This window comes from Thamnophis sirtalis, unplaced genomic scaffold (genome assembly GCF_051295495.1).
Source record: "Thamnophis sirtalis isolate CommonGarterSnake01/CBP01778 unplaced genomic scaffold, rThaSir2_p1.2 scaffold_13, whole genome shotgun sequence".
Taxonomy (NCBI): domain Eukaryota; kingdom Metazoa; phylum Chordata; class Lepidosauria; order Squamata; family Natricidae; genus Thamnophis; species Thamnophis sirtalis.
In genome coordinates this window covers 21035223-21054384 of record NW_028261393.1, presented here as the reverse complement: position 1 = coordinate 21054384, position 19162 = coordinate 21035223, and the positions used below count along the sequence as shown (strand labels likewise).

At 45.7% G+C, this 19162-nt stretch overlaps 1 protein-coding gene across 1 annotated transcript; it reads right to left on the bottom strand.

Annotated features, from left to right (window-relative positions):
• Positions 1 to 419: 419 nt before the first annotated feature.
• Positions 420 to 18864, bottom strand: FUCA1 (alpha-L-fucosidase 1). Its single transcript, XM_087728338.1, has 8 exons — positions 18468 to 18864; positions 17061 to 17195; positions 16846 to 16983; positions 11228 to 11333; positions 9055 to 9255; positions 7248 to 7438; positions 5037 to 5136; positions 420 to 2030 (listed from the first exon to the last, which is right to left on the bottom strand). The coding sequence occupies exons 1-8, from the start codon at positions 18845 to 18847 to the stop codon at positions 1890 to 1892; spliced, it is 1392 nt and encodes a 463-aa protein (XP_087584464.1). The 5' UTR covers positions 18848 to 18864; the 3' UTR covers positions 420 to 1889.
• Between the last annotated feature and the right edge of the window lie 298 nt (positions 18865 to 19162).

Here is a 19162-nt window from a genome sequence, read left to right as displayed (position 1 = left end):
ATCCAGAAAGGGCTAGAAGTTTTGTCTCTGTTTCTGGCACACTCTTGCCAGCCCTAGCGTTGCTGGGCCTGTCTTTCTTTTTGCAACCGGCACTAAGAGAAGGGGCGCGGGAACTAAGGATTGCAAGGCCGTTTTGTGTGGATGGCAGGTGCATGTGGGGTGCATGGGGCATGTTCCCCTCCCCCCCAGGAAATGGCGGGGACTGGCTGTGCATGCGGTTAAATATTTTCAGGGGAGGGCTTATAGCGCATGCGCTCAAAAGCCCGATTAGGCTTATTATCCAGGGAGGGCTTATTTTGGGGGGAAAAGGGTAGTAAAAATGCAGTTGTTTCAATTGGATCTTTTGAGCTACCAAATCTTGCAAGAATGACCAACAAAAGACTAGAAAGTATAAGAAATGACTATATCTGTCGCCTCCATAGGTGGAACCAGTAGATGGGATTTTATTTAAAAAATGTATCTTTCATGAAAACAAACAGCGTTAGAGTCCATTCCAGGAGCGTCCTTTCCTTGCCCAATACTGAAATCCCGAAAACAAAACTGTGTGTCATAATACTCTGCTTTCCAAGAATAACATTATTTTTCTTCTCCTCAAGTCATTTCATCATTTCAGTACACCTGGCATATCGTTCTCTATTGCCCCATAATGGGATCTATTATTAGTGGTTTGCTATTAGCAGTCCCAGATCATTCTGTGTTCCCTTCGTCCCCTGATTATTTTGGAGTGTAGCTTCTCTGTTCCCCCCTCAATCAGAACTTCTTTGGACGCTTTTGAAGTCACCTTCTGAAGAAACCTCATATAACCTTTTTTCATCCAGCACCTATTGAGCAAAGTAGATTTGTGTTTTTAAGCCATTTTTTCCTGGGGGGAAAATGGCAACTAAGGTCTTTTCCCAAAAACTAAAACTAAGATCATGGCATCCAGCCCTTTCAATTTCTGGCCAATAGATGGGGAAGAAATGGAGATAGTGACAGATTTTATTTTCCTGGGTTCCAAGATCACTGCAGATGGGGGACTGCAGCCAAGAAATTAAAAGGCGCTTGCTCCTGGGGAGGAAAGTTATGGCAAATCTAGACAGCATACTAAAAAGCAGAGACATCACCCTGCCAACAGAAGTGTGTATAGTCAAGGCTCTGGTTTTCTCAGTTGCAATGTATGGCTGTGAAAGTTGGACCATAGGAAAGGCTGAGCGCCAAAGAATGGAGGCCTTTGAATTCTGGTGCTGGAAAAGATTCCTGCGAGTCCCTTGGACTGCAAGGCGATCAACCAGTAAGTCCTAGAGGAGATCAACCCTGGCTGCTCTTTAGAAGGCCAGATCCTGAAGAGGAAACTCAAATACTTTGGCCACCTAATGAGAAGGCAGGACTCCCTGGAGAAGAGCCTCATGCTGGAAACGATTGAGGGCAAAAGAAGGAAGAGATGGCAGAGAAGGAGGTGGCTGGATGGAGTCACTGAAGCAGTAGGCGTGAGTTTAAATGGACTCCGGAGGATGGTAGAGGACAGGAAGGCCTGGAGGAACGTTGTCTTGCTTTGTGGCTGCGATCAGACACGACTTTGCAACTAACAGCAACAAAAGGCCTTTTCCACAGCCAGTTTTGTGCCAGAAAATATAATTCCCCTGAGACATCTTTCCATCGAAGCAAAGTTTCAAAGTATCATAGTAATATTTTGGCTTTGTGCCTTATATCGAGGTTACCTCAAACTGGATATCTTAATTTACAACCATCCTCTTGAAAATGGTAAGCACAAGAATGGCCAGCCTGGAAATGCTAAAGCCTTCTTTAAGTGAAGCTTCTTTCAGATTTGTTTAGGCTCCCTTAATCACCAGGTTTAAGCATGAGATAAAAAGTACAGTCAGTCATTCTGCGATTCCTTTCCAAATTTCCCGTCAGGATACTCCAAGTAGTTTCACGGCCCAGCCATGCTCGAATGGGAGAAGCCAGCGGATTTCTGAGGGCAACAAGACCTGCAATTCCTGTTGTGGTGATGACTGCCATTTTAAAGGCTTGGAGAATCCCAACATGGTGATCTGCCAAGGATAAGAAACAAAAGGTAAAAAAAAAAACCTTCTTTCAGATGAGCTCAGCTGCTAGAGCAGTGTTTCTCAACCTTGGCAACTTGAAGATGTCTGGACTTCAAGTCCCAGAATTCCCCAGCCAGCGAATGCTGGCTGGGGAATTCTGAGAGTTGAAGTCCGGACATCTTCAAGTTGCCAAGGTTGAGAAACACTGTGCTAGAGACTCTATGCCAGGGGTGTCAAACTCAAGGTCTGGGGATCTAAGTCAATCATGTCTAACTTTTAACAATGGGGAGATGCATTAGGACTTCTCTTAAACGCCAACAGCCATAAAACAGCATCTTTTTCTTTTCCAAGGACAGAACATAATCTAATTGTATCCCTCCATGGTATGTTAAGATAAAGGTTCTCCTCGCACATATGTGCTAGTCATTCCTGACTCTAGGGGGCAGTGCTCATCTCCGCTTCAAAGCCGAAGAGCCAGCACTGTCCAAAGACTCCTCCGTGGTCATGTGGCTGGCGTGACTAAATGTCGAAGGCACACAGAACGCTGTTACCTTCCCACCAAAGATGGTCCCTATTTTTCTACTTGCATTTTTACATGCTTTCACACTGCTAGGTTGGCAGAAGGTGGGACAAGTAACGGGAGCGCACTCCATTACGCGGCGCTAGGGATTCAAACCGCTGAACTGCCGACCTTTCTGATCGACAAGCTCAGCATCTTAGCCACTGAGCCACTGTATCCCTGGATGGTATGTTAGCATTAGACAATTAAAAATGTCTGATCAAAAGGTACACCGCAGTTACAACACAGAAGAACCACCAGAGAAAACAATTTAACAAGGTGAATTCCGCAAGCTGCTAATTTAGTCATTTCATTTCCTGCCTATTACAAGAACAGTCTGGCATCTCTCCAGCTACAGTTGCCCTAGTAAGAGAGCTTCCTCTAATCAATCGAGAAATTGGATTTTCAAGTTCTTACAGTAACTATTGATATAAACCACTTATTTTTAATTAAAAATCTTAGAATATGAATCTAAAATTTGTCAGATTTGGAGAATTTCGACTGTTTTCTTCCATATATATTCTACCTCCTGAAGTAAGATAAAACAGCTGAATCCTACAGGTAGTCCCCAACGTATGACCACAATTGAGCCCCACACTTCTGTTGCTAAGTGAAACATTTGTTAAGTGAATTTTGCCCCATTTTGCGAGCTTTCTTGTCACACACTGATTAAGTGAATCACTGCAGTTGTTAAGTGAGTGCCATGGTTGTTAAATGAATCTAGTTTTCCCATTGCCTTTGCTTGTCAGAAGGTCGCAAAAGGAGACCCCATGACCCTGGGACACTGCAATCGTCAGAAATGTGAGTCAGTTGCCATGGGGATGCTGCAATGGACGTTAAATGTGAAAAAGAAACATGTCACTTTTTTCAGTGTCAGAGAAGGGGGGACTGGGACGGGGACCAGACCCCTCTTTGGGTTAGAGATTCAAAAACTCAGGGTCAGCTTTTATCTTTTGGAGGGGGAAGGTTCTTTTTATTAAAAAAAAAAGTGGCTTTTTTCGGTTAGCTACTCCGAGCGACTGATCTCTACCCCTTCCTTCCTCTCACCCCATAACTCCTTCCTTCTTTCCTTCCTTCCCCATAACCTAACCCTCTCTCCCTTCCTTCCCAGGACCATGGATCAGAGACCCCGGGGGAGGAGGAAGTGAGCTCCCGAACCCCAATGCCTTTTTATCTTGTGACACGAGACTCCCTTCCTGAGACCCTAACCTCCCCCCTTTTAAAAAATTTCTCCTGCTCCAGTTCCATTGCTTTCAATAGGTCTGGGGTCAACAGACCTTCCCCCTCTCCGTGGCTTCCCGCTTCTTCCGCATCTCGGTTATTCCCTGTCCCTGTGGAAGGGGAAGCCGAACTGCCCCATTTGGGGTGCTGTTGAATGGTCACTAAAAGAAGTAATGTAAGTCAAAGATTCCCTTTACTAGGTTTCTTGGCTAGCTGAAAGCCAGGAAAATGATAATTGTGGAATGCTGTCTCAACAGTGTTATTTTAAATGGCAAAATAAACTTCCTGTCCATTCAGTAAAATCACATCATCTTTTTCCTGGTGAAAAGAGTCACACGATACTCTGGATTGAACATCCCAAAGGGCTTCAGAGCATGTAATGCCCCAATTGCCAATATCTGCAATGCTTGAAAGCAGCTGCATCTTTTCCCAGGGTGACACAGCAACTGTGGAAAGCAGCCATACGATTCTGGAAAAAGTTGCAACTGATTCAAAAAGGAGCAATAGAATATTTGTAGCTCAGGCTTGAACTCTGTGGTCCTGAGTGTTCTCTAAACCTACTTGAGCTGTGGCTGCGCAGTGGTTAGAGTGCAGTACTGCAGGCTCCTTCTGCTGACAGCCAGCTGTCTGCAATTTGGCAGTACAAATCCCACCAGGCTCAAAGTTGACTCAGCCTTCCATCCTTTCAAGGTCAGTAAAATGAGGACTCAAAATTATTGGGGGCAATATGCAGACTCTTCAAACTGCTTAGAGAGGGCTGTAGAGCACTGTAAAGCGGTATATAAATCTAAGTGCTATTGCTATTTGTTTTGTTGCAGACATTTCATTATCCAATTAGGTAACATCTTCAGTGCGATGCATTAAACAGTTGCAGATAGGTGTTGTATTCATGTCGCAAAGTATTTTCTCAAAATTATTTTTGAAGTGTATTCATTGGTTAAAACCAAAGTTTTATGTTCTGCTTTTTTGGGGGGAAATTATTTGCATTTATCAGCAACTGTTTTGGTTGGGGAGAATGTTGGGTTTGGGGGTATTTTGATGGTATTAACCATGTTTTAGATACCCTGCAGATTTGGCTTTCCTCTGTGCATAATTTATTGTTATGGGACACTTCTGTGTTGTTGTGGAAAAGAAATTAACCTAGTTTACAAAACAAATTAAGATTTCCCAAAACATCACAATGTGCTACTCTAGATTATTTCCAAACCGGCTTTATTTTTCATGTTGCTTACTTGAGTACTTGCAGACACAACAGGTGATGAAAGAGTCAGCACACTGTCTTTTGGCCACACCAAGAAAATAGCATAGACTGCCGGTCCCTTTGAAGTGTACCTGGAGAGGAACACAAAGCAAAAACACTTGGAATTGTGGTAAGCAACATGGAAATATTGAAACAGACAAGCCACGAGCCATCTTGGAGATAACGGGCCTTTTTCATTTGTGCAACTCCTTCCCTTGATCACTTTGACTGAAGGTGAAGGCCAGAACACTTAGCTTTTCTCACACGCCGGGGCTGGTCAGCCCCGTGTGATGAAACCCTCAGCCTCGCACACCCTCCGAACATGCAAATATTGCATTACAGTCCGTCCTTGTTTTTCAACTGCTGCCGTCAACAACATGGCAGGGGAACTGGCAAAACCTGTGCAAAACTTTCCACAAACTGCCACTGCAGAGAGAGGCTCTTCTAATCTTCTCTTTGTCTTGAGATAACCTCCAAAACTACCCTTCTTTGTTTATAACAGATTAACAGAGTTGGAAGGGACCTCATAGGTCACCTAATCCAAACTCCCCGCTCAAGCAGGAGACCTTACACCATTTCTGACAAATAAATGGCAGTCCAATCTCTTCTTGAAAGTCTCAAGTGATGAAGCTCCCACAACTTCCGAAGCAACTTCTGTTGCATGGGTTGATTGTTCTCACTGTCAGAAAGTTCCTCCTTATTTCCAGGTTGAATCTCTCCTTGGTCAGTTTCCATCCATTATTCCTTGTCTGGCCTTCAGGTGCTTTGGAAAATAGCTTGACCCTCTCCTCTCTGTGGCAGCCCCTCAAACGTTGGAACACTGTTATCATGTCTCCCCTGGTCCTTCTCTTCACTAGATTAGCCATGCCCAGTTCCTGCAACCGTTCATCGTATGTTTTAGCCTCCAGTCCTTTAATCATCCTGGTTGCTGTTCTCTGCCCTTTTTCTACATCTTTTTTATAGTGTGGTGACCAAAACTGGATGTACTCTCGGTGTGGTCTTACTAAGGCTTTATAGAGTGGTAATAGTACCTCCCTTGATTTTGATTGTATCCATGTGTCAGTCCTTCACAGCTGGGCTAGAATCAGGGAAGTTTTCATACGATTTTAGGGTTCCGTTTAAAAGGAAGCAGGGGGAAATCAGATTTTGTCTTTGTTTTATAGAATAAAAACAACCCTACCATCTTTCTCTTACCTTCCACAGATCCATCAAAGCTCTAGCAAGTCAACTAAAATAAACAAAGCCTTAAGTTTAATTATCTTTGGACAAGGAGAAGGTACTAGGAGAGTCCTTTGAACAGCAGTTGCAAAAGGCTGTAATCTAGCCACGTCCTGTACACTAAAGTCCAAAGTAGCACAAAGCAGTGAAAGAGCCAATTTTGAAAACAAATATTCATAGACTGTGAACAGTAAAGGAGGGGAGGGGGCTCTAATGCTCAGTCAAGTGAATTTATACTAGTTATCTCTATTTAACCAGATTTTTTTCCCCTGCATCTTCAAAGTGAAGCATCACATGTAGCTTCTTGCAAAAGTTGCTGTCTACCACCTCAGTAAAAATAATACATGTTTAAACCTTAACTGGGGAGCTTGATGACTATTCTTTCAGCTATTTTTCTGAATGTTCCTGTTGTTGTTAGCTGTGAAGTTGTGTCTGACCCATCGCGCCCCCATGGACAACGTTCCTCCAGGCCTTCCTGTCCTCTACCCAAGTTGTAAAAATGGGGCAAAATTCATCTAATAACTGTCTTACTTAGCCCTGGAAATCTTGGGCTCCATTTTGGTCATAAGTCAAGGACTACCTGCAATGCCAAATGTTTGCTCATAGAAGTGTTAGAAACAATGCAATTCAACCTAGAATTAAGGAGGAACTTTCTGAGAGTGAGAACAATCAACAAATGGTACAGAAGTTGCCTTTGGAAGTTGTGGGGGCTTCATCACTTGAGACTTTCAAGAAGAGATTGGAGTGCCACTTGTCAGAAATGGTGTAGGGCAGAGTTTCTCAACCTTGGCCACTTGAAGATGTCAAGGTGAAGATGAATTCTGAGAATTGAAGTCCAGACATCTTCAGGTGGCCAAGGTTGAGAAACACTGGTGTAGGGTCTCCCGCTTGGGAGTGGGGTTGTACTAGATGACCTACAAGGTCCCTTCCAACTCTGTCATTCTGTTCTGTTCAAAGCAGCCTCTCTCAAACAACTTTTCCTTACCAGGTCTCCTCACTGCGGTTCTCCTTCTGGGTCCGCCAAGGCTTGGATTCATATATGGCCTCCCCGTTCACCTTCAGCCACAGGCCAAGGGCCCGGAGCCTCTCTTGGAAAATTGGAGCAATCTGTCCTTCTTTGGTGGGCCCCACATTGAGAAGATAGTTTCCTCCGTAACTGACAGTATGCACCAGTTGCTATGGCAAAAAGTACAAAGGGAACGAAAATGTATTTTAAGCCCTTTACAACAACACTTTTACTCCGGTGGCATTCCAGGCTTTTGAAAACATTGGGTATGCTGCCATGAAAGCATCTGCATATCTCAGAACTTCTGCCAAGGTATTTAAATATGTACCATATTTTTTGGAGTATAAGACACACCAAGGTTTTCAAGAGGCAAATAAAAAAAAAGTTTTTGTACTCTGCAAACCTCCCCAAAATGGCCCATTTTTTTGCAAAAATGGGCCTCTTTTCCCCCCCTCCAAAAAAAAGAGGCATGAGTAGCCTTTAGGGGGCTTGCAGAGGGCTCCTGGGAGGTGGCCCCTCCAAAACAAGCAAAAAATGGCCACTTTTTCATGAAAACGGGCCCCTTTTTGTCAAAAAAATTGCCTGCATAGCCTTTAGGAAGCTTATAGAGTACTCCTGGGGGTTGGGGGGGGGGAAATTGAGCAAAAAAGGCCTTGACTTATAACAATTCGTTTAATGACCGTTCAATGTTAGAATGGCACTGAAAAAAGTGAGCTATGACCGTTTTTCACAGTCATGGCCTTTCCAGCCTCCCTCTGATCATGTGACCAAGATTCAGAAACTTGGCAATTGACTCAAATTTATGACTGTTGCTGTGTCCCAGGATCACGTGATCACCTTTTGTGACCTTCTGACAGTCAATGGGGAAGCCAGATTCACTTAATAACCGGGTTACTAACTTATCAAGGGAGGCGGTGGCTCAGTGGCTAAGACACTGAGCTTGTCGATCAGAAAGGTCGGCGGTTCAAATCCCTAACGCCCCTGAGCTGAGCTAAGGTGCCTTTAACCTTTTTCAGGGAAGCTGCAGCCTGTGCAGCAAAGAGAAGCAGTTTAGGAAGAGAGAGCTTGTCCAAGCAGTTTCCCCCTCTCCTCTGCATGGGAGGAAATTCTATGAAGGGGACAAAGAAGAAAATACAAAAAAATACAACCCTAACCTTAACCCGGAGGTGCACAAAATAATACACCATCTCTGTTGCTATGGTGCGGTGGCTAAGACACTGAGCTTGTCAATCAAAAGGTTCGGCAGTTCGAATCCCTAGCAGCGCGTAATGGAGTGAGCTCCCGTTACTTGTCACAGCTTTTGCTTGTCCCTAGCAGTTCAAAAGCACGAAAAAAAATGCAAGTAGAAAAATAGGGACCACCTTTGGTGGGAAGGGAACAGCGTTCCGTGCGCTTTTGGCATTTAGTCATGCCGGCCACATGACCACGGAGACATCTTCAGACAACACTGGCTCTTAGGCTTTGAAACAGAGATGAGCACCGCCCCCTAGAGTTGGGAATGACTAGCACATATGTGCGAGGGGAACCTTTACTTTTACCTTGCTAACTTATCAAAGTGATTCACTTAACTACTGAGTCAAGAAAGGTCATAAAATGGGGCAAAATTCCCTTAACAAATGTCTCGCTTAGCAACATAAATTTTGGGCTCAATTGTGGCCATAAGTTGAGGACTGCCTGTACGTAAGTCTAAGAGTGTTAATGGCATTGTTGCAGCTCCAGCAACTCTTTGTAGGTTCCAGTGAACCGGGCATCCCCACAGCCTCTGCTTATCCTTCCCGGGGCTTACCTGAATAATGGTGCTCCCATTCATGACGTCAAAAACTTGCATGTTGCTGCGATATCCCCATGACCTTATGTCAAGAGAGGTGCACATCTCCCACTTGTGGTCTAGAAGAGAGCTGGGCTCGAATTTATCCTGGCAGTTGTAGTAGCCCCCATGTTTGCAGGAGCAATTGGCGCCCCATCGATCGTTCACCACCACGGTATCCTGAGAAGAGAAATCCAGAAGGAACCTTGGAAGTTGGTGGGTTGCATTGCTGTCTTTTAAAGGCTTTGGGGCAGCCCTTGCCAGCAACCTCCAAAGTGGGCTGACTCACACAATGTTATTCCGTCTGAGCTCTTCAACTGTGGATAGATCCGTCCAAATCAAGGGAAAGCATCCCTTGGGATGGGAGGGAAGCGTCCTGCAAATATCAATCAAATTGCAATTCTCAGCAGCTCCCGTCAGCCTGGTTAGGGATTCTGAAAATCCCAGTTCAACTACATTAATTTTTTCTCAATCTTAGCAACTTTAAGAGGGGAGGACAGAAATGCTGGCTGGGGAATTCTGGGAATCGAAATCCACAATCTTATAGTTGCCAAGGTTGAAAAAACACTGATCTACTTCTTGAGGGCTACAGGATGCCTAGCCCAGAATCTCTGTTTTCAAATTTGTGTCAGAAGGCAAGAGTTAGGGATGGTTTGTAGCTATCCATCCCTTCAGTGTGACGCGATGGCTCAGTGGCTAAGACGCTGAGCTTATCAATTGGAAGGTTGGCAGTTCAGTGATTCAAATCCCTGGCGCTGCATAACGGAGTGAGCTCCCGTTACTTGTCCCAGCTTCTGCCAACCCAGAAGTTCGAAAGCATGTAAAAATGCAAGTAGAAAAATAGGAACCACCTTTGCTGGGAAGGTAACAGTGTTCTGTGTGCCTTCGGCATTTAGTCATGCCGGCCACATGACCATGGAGACGTCTTCGGACAGTGCTGATTCTTTGGCTTTGTAACAGAGATGAGCACTGCACCCTAGAGTCAGGAACGACTAGCACATATGTACGAGGGGAACCTTTATTCCTCCCTTCAGAGAGGTAGCAACTTACAGAAGGGAAAGCAAAAGGATGTCTACAAAACAAAGAACATGCTTTATTTTGATCCCAGAACAAAACAAATCCAGTGAAAGTGTTTTCTGTACATGGGGGCGCATGTGCTATACCTAGCCAGACAAAAGCCTTTGAAACAGGGAATATAGCTACTTTAATGCTGCAAAGTTGGTGCTCGAATGTACCAATTCACTTCGCAAGGCACCCATTTTAAATAGAATGCATAGCTCTAATTAACAAATACTACAAATAACTTATATTGCTGAGATACCAAGAATTGCTGCAGGCTAACTTAGATGACTTATCTTAGACACAATTAGTTCTGAACGCTAATGTTAATCATACAGATTAACTAAGATTTCCTCTGCTTTCCTATCTAAATATTAAGCAGTACTATAATATATCTCCAAAGAGCCTCATGATTTGACTGAGAGCAAAGGCACAAGAATAGGCCAACTGGTGCAACGCCTCCAGGCTGCACTTCAAGGTTGGTTCTTGATGCTGATAGCACCGCCCATCGCTCTCCTCTACAGTCTTAAACTTTCTACACATGGCGTTGGAACTATTAAGTGTAGCTAGGTTTCATTTCTTTGTAATATGTTGGATAGGAATTTTTTGCATTTCTTATTTCCTGAGGTGCCCAAGCCAGTGGTGGGATTCAAATCGGTTCTGTGGGCGTGGCTTGATTGGCTTGGCATGGTGGGCGTGGCAGGGGAAGGATTCTGTAAAATCTCCATTCCCACCCCACTCCAGGGGAAGGTTACTGTAATTCCCTCCCGATCAGCTGGGACTTGGGAGGCAGAAAATAGATAGGGGCGAGGCCAGCCAGAAGTGGCATTTACTGGCTTTCCGAACTACTCAAAATTTCAGCTACCGGTTCTCCAGAACTGGTCAGAACCTATTGAATACCATCTCTGGCCCAACCTATAAACCCTCCAGTGACACCAGGTTACCTCTCCCCGCAGGACCAGGAAAACGAGGCCAAAGCTTCATTTCGGATGTAATCAGGTACAAAGTATCAGAAGTCATTTTAATGGTTCCCTCTTAGTTTAAGCAAACAGGAGAAGAGCCTCCAGGTCTAAACAGCTGCAAGGGTAGATACCTTAACTGGGCTGTCGTTATATAGCCAGGCAAGGAAGGAAGTTGAATTCCAATATGTATCTGGAGCTTCCCAATCGCCATCCGACCAAATAAGGTCCGGCTTGTACCTAAACAGACAAGTGATAAAATCAAAAGATTTTAACGGCTGCATTCTTGACTTATGACCACAATTCCTGTTGCTAGGCAAGAGATTTGTTAAATGATTTCCGCCCCATTTTATGACTTTTCTTGCCACAGTTGTTAAGTGAATCACGGCAGTTGTTAAATTACTAACACAGTTGCTAAGTGAATCTTGTTGATAAGTTGCAAAAGGTGATCGCATGACCCGGAACCCTGCAACCGTCAGAAATACGAGCCCGTTGCCGAGCGGCCAAATTTTGATCATGTGACCATGGGGATGCTGTCATGAAGGTAAGTGTGAAAAACGATTGTGTCACTTTTTCAGTGCTATTGTAACTTCAACACACTGTTGAGGACTACCTGTTTTGGATTGTGAGAGGAGGAATATATCCATTGGAAAGTTGCAGGTAAGAGGCGTAGGAGTGAGCTTGCAGGTCTCACTGAAACAAAGTTTTAAACTAACATACCATATTTTTTGGACTATAAGACGCACCAAGGTTTTGAAGAGACAAAAAAAAGTAGTTAGGTAGATAGAGAGATAGAGAGGGAGAGAAAGAGAGAGAAATACAGTAGGTCACGGACGTGCAGTCACTAGAGGCAGGGGAGGCGGGGCCTCACCAGTCTCCTCAGGAAAAGGAAAGAATTTTAAAGATTTTTTTTTAAAATAATTAAAGCCAAAGTAGTTGCTACCAGATTCCAAGACACAGTGGCTTGGAGTCTGCTTAGTGTTAACCATAGGAGGAGGCGAGAGAACTCGGGGCTTCCTTTGCATAAGGAATTTTTCGCTTTTTAAAAGTTAAGCAAGGGTTAAAAAACGAAAAATTTTGTATGCAAAGGAGGCACCGATTCTCCCGCCTCCTGATCTGGGAGCAGCGAATCATGCCTTGCACTTGAGCGACTGCGCAATCTAGCAGCAGGAGCCTTGCTTGTAAAACGCCCCTGTGTGAGCAAGTTCAACTCTCCACTTTGCATTGCGGGAGCCGCGAAGAGCAGAACCATCAGAAGACTTAGAGGTCTCTTATTTCCCCATTAACCTGCAATATCTTTAACTAGCTAACATTTAATATACATTTAAATTTGTACTGAAATATTTGTTTTACAAGTTTTCTAGCTTGCTAAACGTTACGTAGTCCTGTGGGTCACTTCTGGGCTTTTCACAACGAATGATTTTGAGAGGGCGGTTTCCATCGAGGGTGATTCTGGAGAGGTTGCTCTGGGCCGCTAGCCGCCGTTTCTTCAGCAGCAATTTCTTCTCTGCCCGGCATTTTCTACTGGGCAGCTTGGTGCCTTTGTTGCAGACACGAGTCTTGGCGGCTCCTGCGATGCAAAGTGCCCCACTGGGCACTTTGCATCGCAGGAACTGCCAAGCGCCTTTGCTGCAGAGCCGGGTATAGTGCTGGGCTGGCCCGGGTCTGCAGCAAAGGCGCTTGGCGGCTCCCACGATGTAAAGTGCCCTGCTGCCGCCGAGGCCGACATTCCCGCTGCCCCGGCCTGCTGCCATCCCAGCACGGTGCTGGGCTGGCTGCAGGCCGGGGCAGCGGGCAGCTGGCAGTGGGGCACTTTGTGTCATGGCAACTTCATTGGCCGCCGCTGCAGCTTCCTCCGCTGCCGCCGCTTTCCCCTCTACCCTGGCCGTGGCTTATGAGACCCTGTTGTCCCGCGGAGCCCGCCGAAGCTTGAGCAGGGAGGAGGAGGAGGAGGAGGAGGAGAGCGGTGAGTCCTTGTGCCAGCCAGCTGGCAGGCAGGGAGCAGGTCGGGCGGGGGGTAGGTGGGCTGGCTGGCTGGGGAGGGGGGATCATGGCTGCTCAGGTGGCCCCCGCCGCTGCCGACAGCAGCTTGGGTGTCCCGGCACTGTCCGAGCTGAAGAAAGCGAAGGATTGTTCGTCGGAGGAGGCGGGGGGAAAGTGGTGGAGCGTGACGGCCGCGAGCAGCAGCTTGGATGGAGCCAGGACACCCAAGCTGCTGGCGGTAGGGGCCACCTGAGCGGCAATGATCCCCCTTCCCCAGCCAGCCAGCCCATCCACCCCCCGCCTGACCTACTCCCCGTGTCTTGCGTCTATGGTGGAACAGCGCCGGAGGGGCCAAAAGCCTCTTTCTTTGCCTGCTGTCAAGAAAAAGGCTTTTGGCCGCTCCGGCGCTATGTCCGACATGCCTCACCAGCCATAAATCTCACCGCACGTCACTGCAGTAGGTAGGTAGGGAGAGAGAGAGTAATTAGCTAAGTAGGTAGGTAGGTAAAGGGATAGAGAGAGAGAAATAGAGATAGAGAAATACAGTAGATACAATATAATACAATAGCAGAGTTGAAAGGGACTTTGGAGGTCTTCTAGTCCAACCCCCTGCCTAGGCAGGAAACCCTATACCTTCAGACAAATGGCTATCCAACATCTTCTTAAAGACTTCCAGTGTTGGGGCATTCACAACTTCTGGAGGCAAGCTGTTCCACTGATTAATTGTTCTAACTGTCAGGAAATTTCTCCTCAGTTCTAAGTTGCTTCTCTCCTTGATTAGTTTCCACCCATTGCTTCTTGTTCTAACCTCAGGTGCCTTGGGAAATAGTTTGATTCCCTCTTCTTTGTGGCGACCCCTGAGATATTGGAACACTGCTATCATGTCTCCCCTAGTCCTTCTTTCTATTAAACTAGACATACCCACTTCCTGCAACTGTTCTTCATATGTTTTAGTCTCCGGTCCCCTAATCATCTTTGTTGCTCTTCTCTGCACTCTTTCTAGAGTCTCCACATCTTTTCTACACCGTGGTGACCAAAACTGAATGCCGTATTCCAAGTGTGGCCTTTCCAAGGCCTTATAAAGTGGTATTAACACTTCATGTGATCTTGATTCTATCCCCCCGTTTATGCAGCCTAGAACTGTGTTGGCTTTTTTGGCAGCTGCTGCACACTGCTGGCTCATGCTTAAATGGCTGTCCACTAGGACTCCAAGATCCCTTTCACAGTTACTACTGTTGAGCAAGGTACCACCTATATTGTACCTATGCATTTCGTTTTTGTAATGTAGAACCTTACTCTTTTCACCATTGAATTTCATTAATTAAGATAGGTAGGGAGATAGAGAGAGAGAGTGTAGGTAGGTTGGTAGGTATAAGGGTAGAGAGAGAAATAGAGAGGGAGAGAAATATAGTAGATAGGTAGGGAGAGAGGGAGAGAGAGTAGGTAGGTAGGTAGATGTTTCCAGGTGTATTTATCCATGTAAAGAAGAAAATAACTGACAATCTGCAGCACCTAAGACTTTATTTCTGTTGGCACAGCACTTGATCAATGTAATTCTCATCAATCACCTAAAGAGCTTTCCAAAAGGAAAAAAAAAGTTTTTGTACTCTGTAAACCTCCCCAAAACGACCCGTTTTTCACAAAAACTTAAAAAAAAAAGTATGAATAGCCTTGGGGGGGGGGAGCTTGCAGAGTGCTCCTAGGAGGTTGGGGGGGGGAACAATCAAAAAACCACCCCATTTTTTGCGAAAACAGGCCCATTTTTTGTTAAAAAAATGCATGCATAGTCTTATGGTGGCTTATAGAATGATGCTGACAGCTGGGGGGGGGGGGAAGACAGCCCTTTTTTGCTCATTTCTGCCCTCCCCAGCAACTCTCTGAAAGCCTCCATTTTGGTGAAGGGGCGTGGCTTCGGGAGGCAAAAAATGCTGTATTCAATGTATAAGATGCACCCAGATTTTCAGCCTCTTTTTTGAGGAAAAAAGGTGCATCTTATACTTTGAAAAATACAGTCATTGCAAAAGGTATGGAGTAATATTTCTAATGTACTGACTTGTGTCTGCATTTTCTGCAAAGTTTATACTTGATATGGATATATTTAGAACAGGAAGAATGAGATGGTGGGAAATGAGGAACTGAAGGAAACGAGTGTCTGAGAACTTCAAATGGGTGTTTGCAGAGAGTGACGGTCAGTGACAGTAAGAAAGTAAGACAGAACAAGGAAGTAAGTTGTGAAATGCGTGCAGAAAAGTATAAAAAAGAATGTTTTGGGAAGAGTTCAGGGCCACACTGGCTGTAGCTAATCCTTGCTGGACTCAGCTATGTCAGTGGAGCTTATTGCAATAAATTGCTAATCTAAGTAATGCTATGTTTGCTCTTCATGTTCAAAATTGTTCATGAAACAATAAACCTCTGATCCTAAAATAAGATTTATTACTTGTGGTTGCTTGTGGTTTCCCTTTGTTTTTATAGGGATATTTTTATGACTGATCATCCTGCTAAGATTAGTCTTCTCCATGATGACTTTGTAATTAATTAATGAAATGGACCAGTTTATATTTGTACATTATATAATATTTGTACATTATCTAGTTTAGAAACTGCCTCAACCCTTCTCTCTCAAGCTCCAAAAATCTGGAATAAGAAACTGAAGGGAATTGTTCTCACACCTCCCAAAGGAGCACAGCATATGGTGACGGTTAAGGCAGCAATCCATAGAACACTTATTTAGGAATAGCAAAATTAGCTCTACTTTTTGAGAAAGCATTTCTAGAGCAGAGCTGATAGAGGAGAGGAAGAAGGACTGGGGTTTGTAAATTTTCTCAGCCCAGAGGAATACCATCTAGACAGTCCAAAACTTTTGGCTTGTTCAGGCTTGCAGTTTAGCTCCTGGACACTTTGTTAGTAGACTAAGTAAAATCTTCAGCGAGATTTTGGGTGAGCTGTTTCACCCAACTTCCATTTATATATGTCTTGTGTGTTGTTGTGGTCAGTGGGTAGTGTGACTGGTTGTTTGCATGGCGCGCGATTCAGCTGATGAGGTGGTTGGTTCTGTCATCGATTGGTTGTATGGACGGTCTGGTTTCTTATAGGTTCCTATGCTGGTTCTAAATCAATGTGTTTATTGATGGATCCATTTGTAGAGTAACAGGCTTCAATGAATTTGTGTGCATGCTGGGTTTTGGCATGGCCAACGACTTTGCCTTTGTCCCAATCAAACTGGTGGTGTTCATTGTCGATGTGGCTGGAGATGAGGGACTTCTGGTCATGCCGCTTGACTGCCAGTTGGTGTAGATGAATTCAAATAACCAGTCACATGGCCAACGGACCACAACGACATACAAGGCCTATATCCGTGATGGCGAACCTATGGCATGCAGAACCATATTTGCCGGCACGGTAACCCGGTGTGCTGGTCAGCTGGTTTTCGGCCTTCTGGAGGGCCGGGGAAAACTGTTTTCACCCTCCCCAGGCTTCAGGAAAGCCTCCCGAGCCTGGAGAGGGCAAAAACCAGGCCCAATGGGCCAACCGGAAGTTTGTTCCCGAACTTCCGGTTGGGCTGGTTTTCGCCCTCCGCAGGCTTCAAGAAAGCCTCCAGAGCCTGGGGAGTGTGAACCCCCCCCGGGGGGGGGGGGCTGCGCACATACGCACAGGTGTGTGTATGTGTGTTATGCATGCATCACTGACCTATATAAACAAAAGAGGAATCTACAACCTGAGCTACGAATATTTTCTACTATTTCACAGTCCAAAAACGTTCAGCTCTTACCTTAAAACAAGTTCATAGAGTTCTGGAAGAGTCTTCTCAGAGACAAAAAACTGGCTCTTGAAGCTATTTTTTTTGTCCAGTAAATACAATGGATGAAACCATTCAAAAAGGGAGTGATACAGTCCAAAGGATATGTTTCTAAGATTAAACAAAATAAAAGTGATTAGCTGATTAGTAAACCTGCTTTTTTTCCCCCTTTAAAATCGGACAGCTACCTTTTTCGGATAGCCTCTCCCAATTCACCAACCAGGTCACGGTGGGGACCAGTATCCACTGAATTCCAATTCCAGGATGCTTTTGACCCCCAGTTGGTGAAGCCTTCATGATGCTTAGAGGTAAACACCACATACCTGTAGGAACCAAAAACAAAACATTAGAAGGAACTTCATCCTCTTTTGACATTTGTGTTTAGCATTTATAAGGTGAATGTGGGAAAAGAAATAAGTTAAAAACGTGAATATGATTAAGGATATACCAAAAATATGGAATGCTGAGGGTTTTTAGCCTGGTGTACTCCACCCTATTGAGTTACACCAGATGTAGAGACCTTTGCAAAACCTTATTCTGTACAGAATCATTGATGCTTGGGAATAGATATTATTTTACGGCTATTATATCATTATATCTATTCCTGTCCTGTTGGAACATTCCAATGCAGGAGGTGAGATCTGTTTGCATTCTTCTCCCATTCCAAAAAGGTTTTGCTAGCTGGTTTGGGGCAGCGATGGGGGTATTGGAATGCTTTCCAGTCTTGTAGCTTTTTCTCTACTAGCCTTTGTAGGAATCTGAAATTAACATTTTCTGTATCTTTGTCTCATTGTTCTGACAGCTTTCTCACATTGCACGTCCTGCTGGTTTAACAATTTCCTTGCAATTTTGTTTTCAGGTATTTTTACTACCTATCACCTTTATATATAATTTGTTTGTTTCCCCGAGACTGGTGGGGACACCCTCCCTCTCTCTTGGTTAGCTAGCTGTATCAAGCCTGGGAACACAGCCTATGTTTGTTGTTGTTCTTGTTAGTTGCAAAGTCGTGTCTGACCCATCGCAACCCCATGGACAATGTTCCTCCAGGCCTTCCTGCCCTCTACCATCCTCTGGTGTCTATTTAGGCTCATGCTTCGGTGACTCCATCCAGCCACGTCATTCTCTGTCGTCCCCTTCTTCTTTTGCCCTCAATCTTTCCCAGCATGAGGCTCTTTTCCAGGGAGTCCTTCCTTCTCATTAGGTGGCCAAAGTATTTGAGTTTCCTCCTCAGGATTTGGCCTTCTAAAGAGCAGTCAGGGTTGATCTCCTCTAGGATTGCCTTGCAGTCCAAGGGACTTGCAGGAGTCTTCTCCAGCACCAGAGTTCAAAGGCCTCCATTTCCTCAAGCATCCTATGTTAAATATAGCTAAATAGGCTATGTTATTGGTTGCTCTTGTTCTTTTTTCTTTGGGACTTTGAAGCCTTATTTTTAGACCAGAAACTAAATATAACAACAGCAGCAGCAGCGATATCGTCTGCGGCAGGCGTTGGGATGATTCCCTCTCCTATCCCTCAGTCAATGATGGGATGTGGGATCCGGCTCGGGGCAGGCACCGGCTACTACCCCAGGGGCTGGCGGGGGGTTGGGGGCTGACCTGGCCCCGGCGTCCTGGAAGAGCTGCGCCCACTCCTCTGGCTGGAAGTCGACGGCGGAGAAGCGCGGGGCGAAGTCGGCGTAGGAGGTGCCCGGAGGGAAGTGCCGGCGGACGAAGTTCTCGTAGTCGGGCTGGAGCTCGCCCTTCCAGTGCCACCAGAACCACTCCGAGCCCCAGGCGGGCACCGAGAAGACCCCCCAGTGCACGAAGACCCCGACCTTGGCCGCGTCGAACCACCCAGGCAGGGGGCGCGCATCCAGGCTGGGCCACTCGGGGGAGTAGCGCGGCCCCGCGGAGTTCCGCGTTAAAGCCCCGCTGCAAGAGAAGAAGAGCAGCAGCAGCAGCGGCGGCGGCAGCAGCCGAAGCCTTTCGGCAGCCATCGCGCCCGCTCGGTGGCCACGCCCACCGCCATTGGCCACTGCCTGGCCAATAGGAGAGCGACTGCGCGGACGGGGAAGGAGGGTCGCGCCGGGGAGGACCATGTGATGCAATGGCAAATGCAGATGAACAGAGTTGGAAAGGGACCTTGTAGGTCATCTAGTCCAACCCCCACTCAAGCAGGAGACCGTACATCATTTCTGACAGATGGCAGTCCAGTCTCTTCTTAAAAGCTTCCAGGGATGAAGCTCCCACCACTTCTGAAGGCGAGCTAGCTGTTCCATTAGGTAACTCTGAGGACTGGTTGTAAATTACTT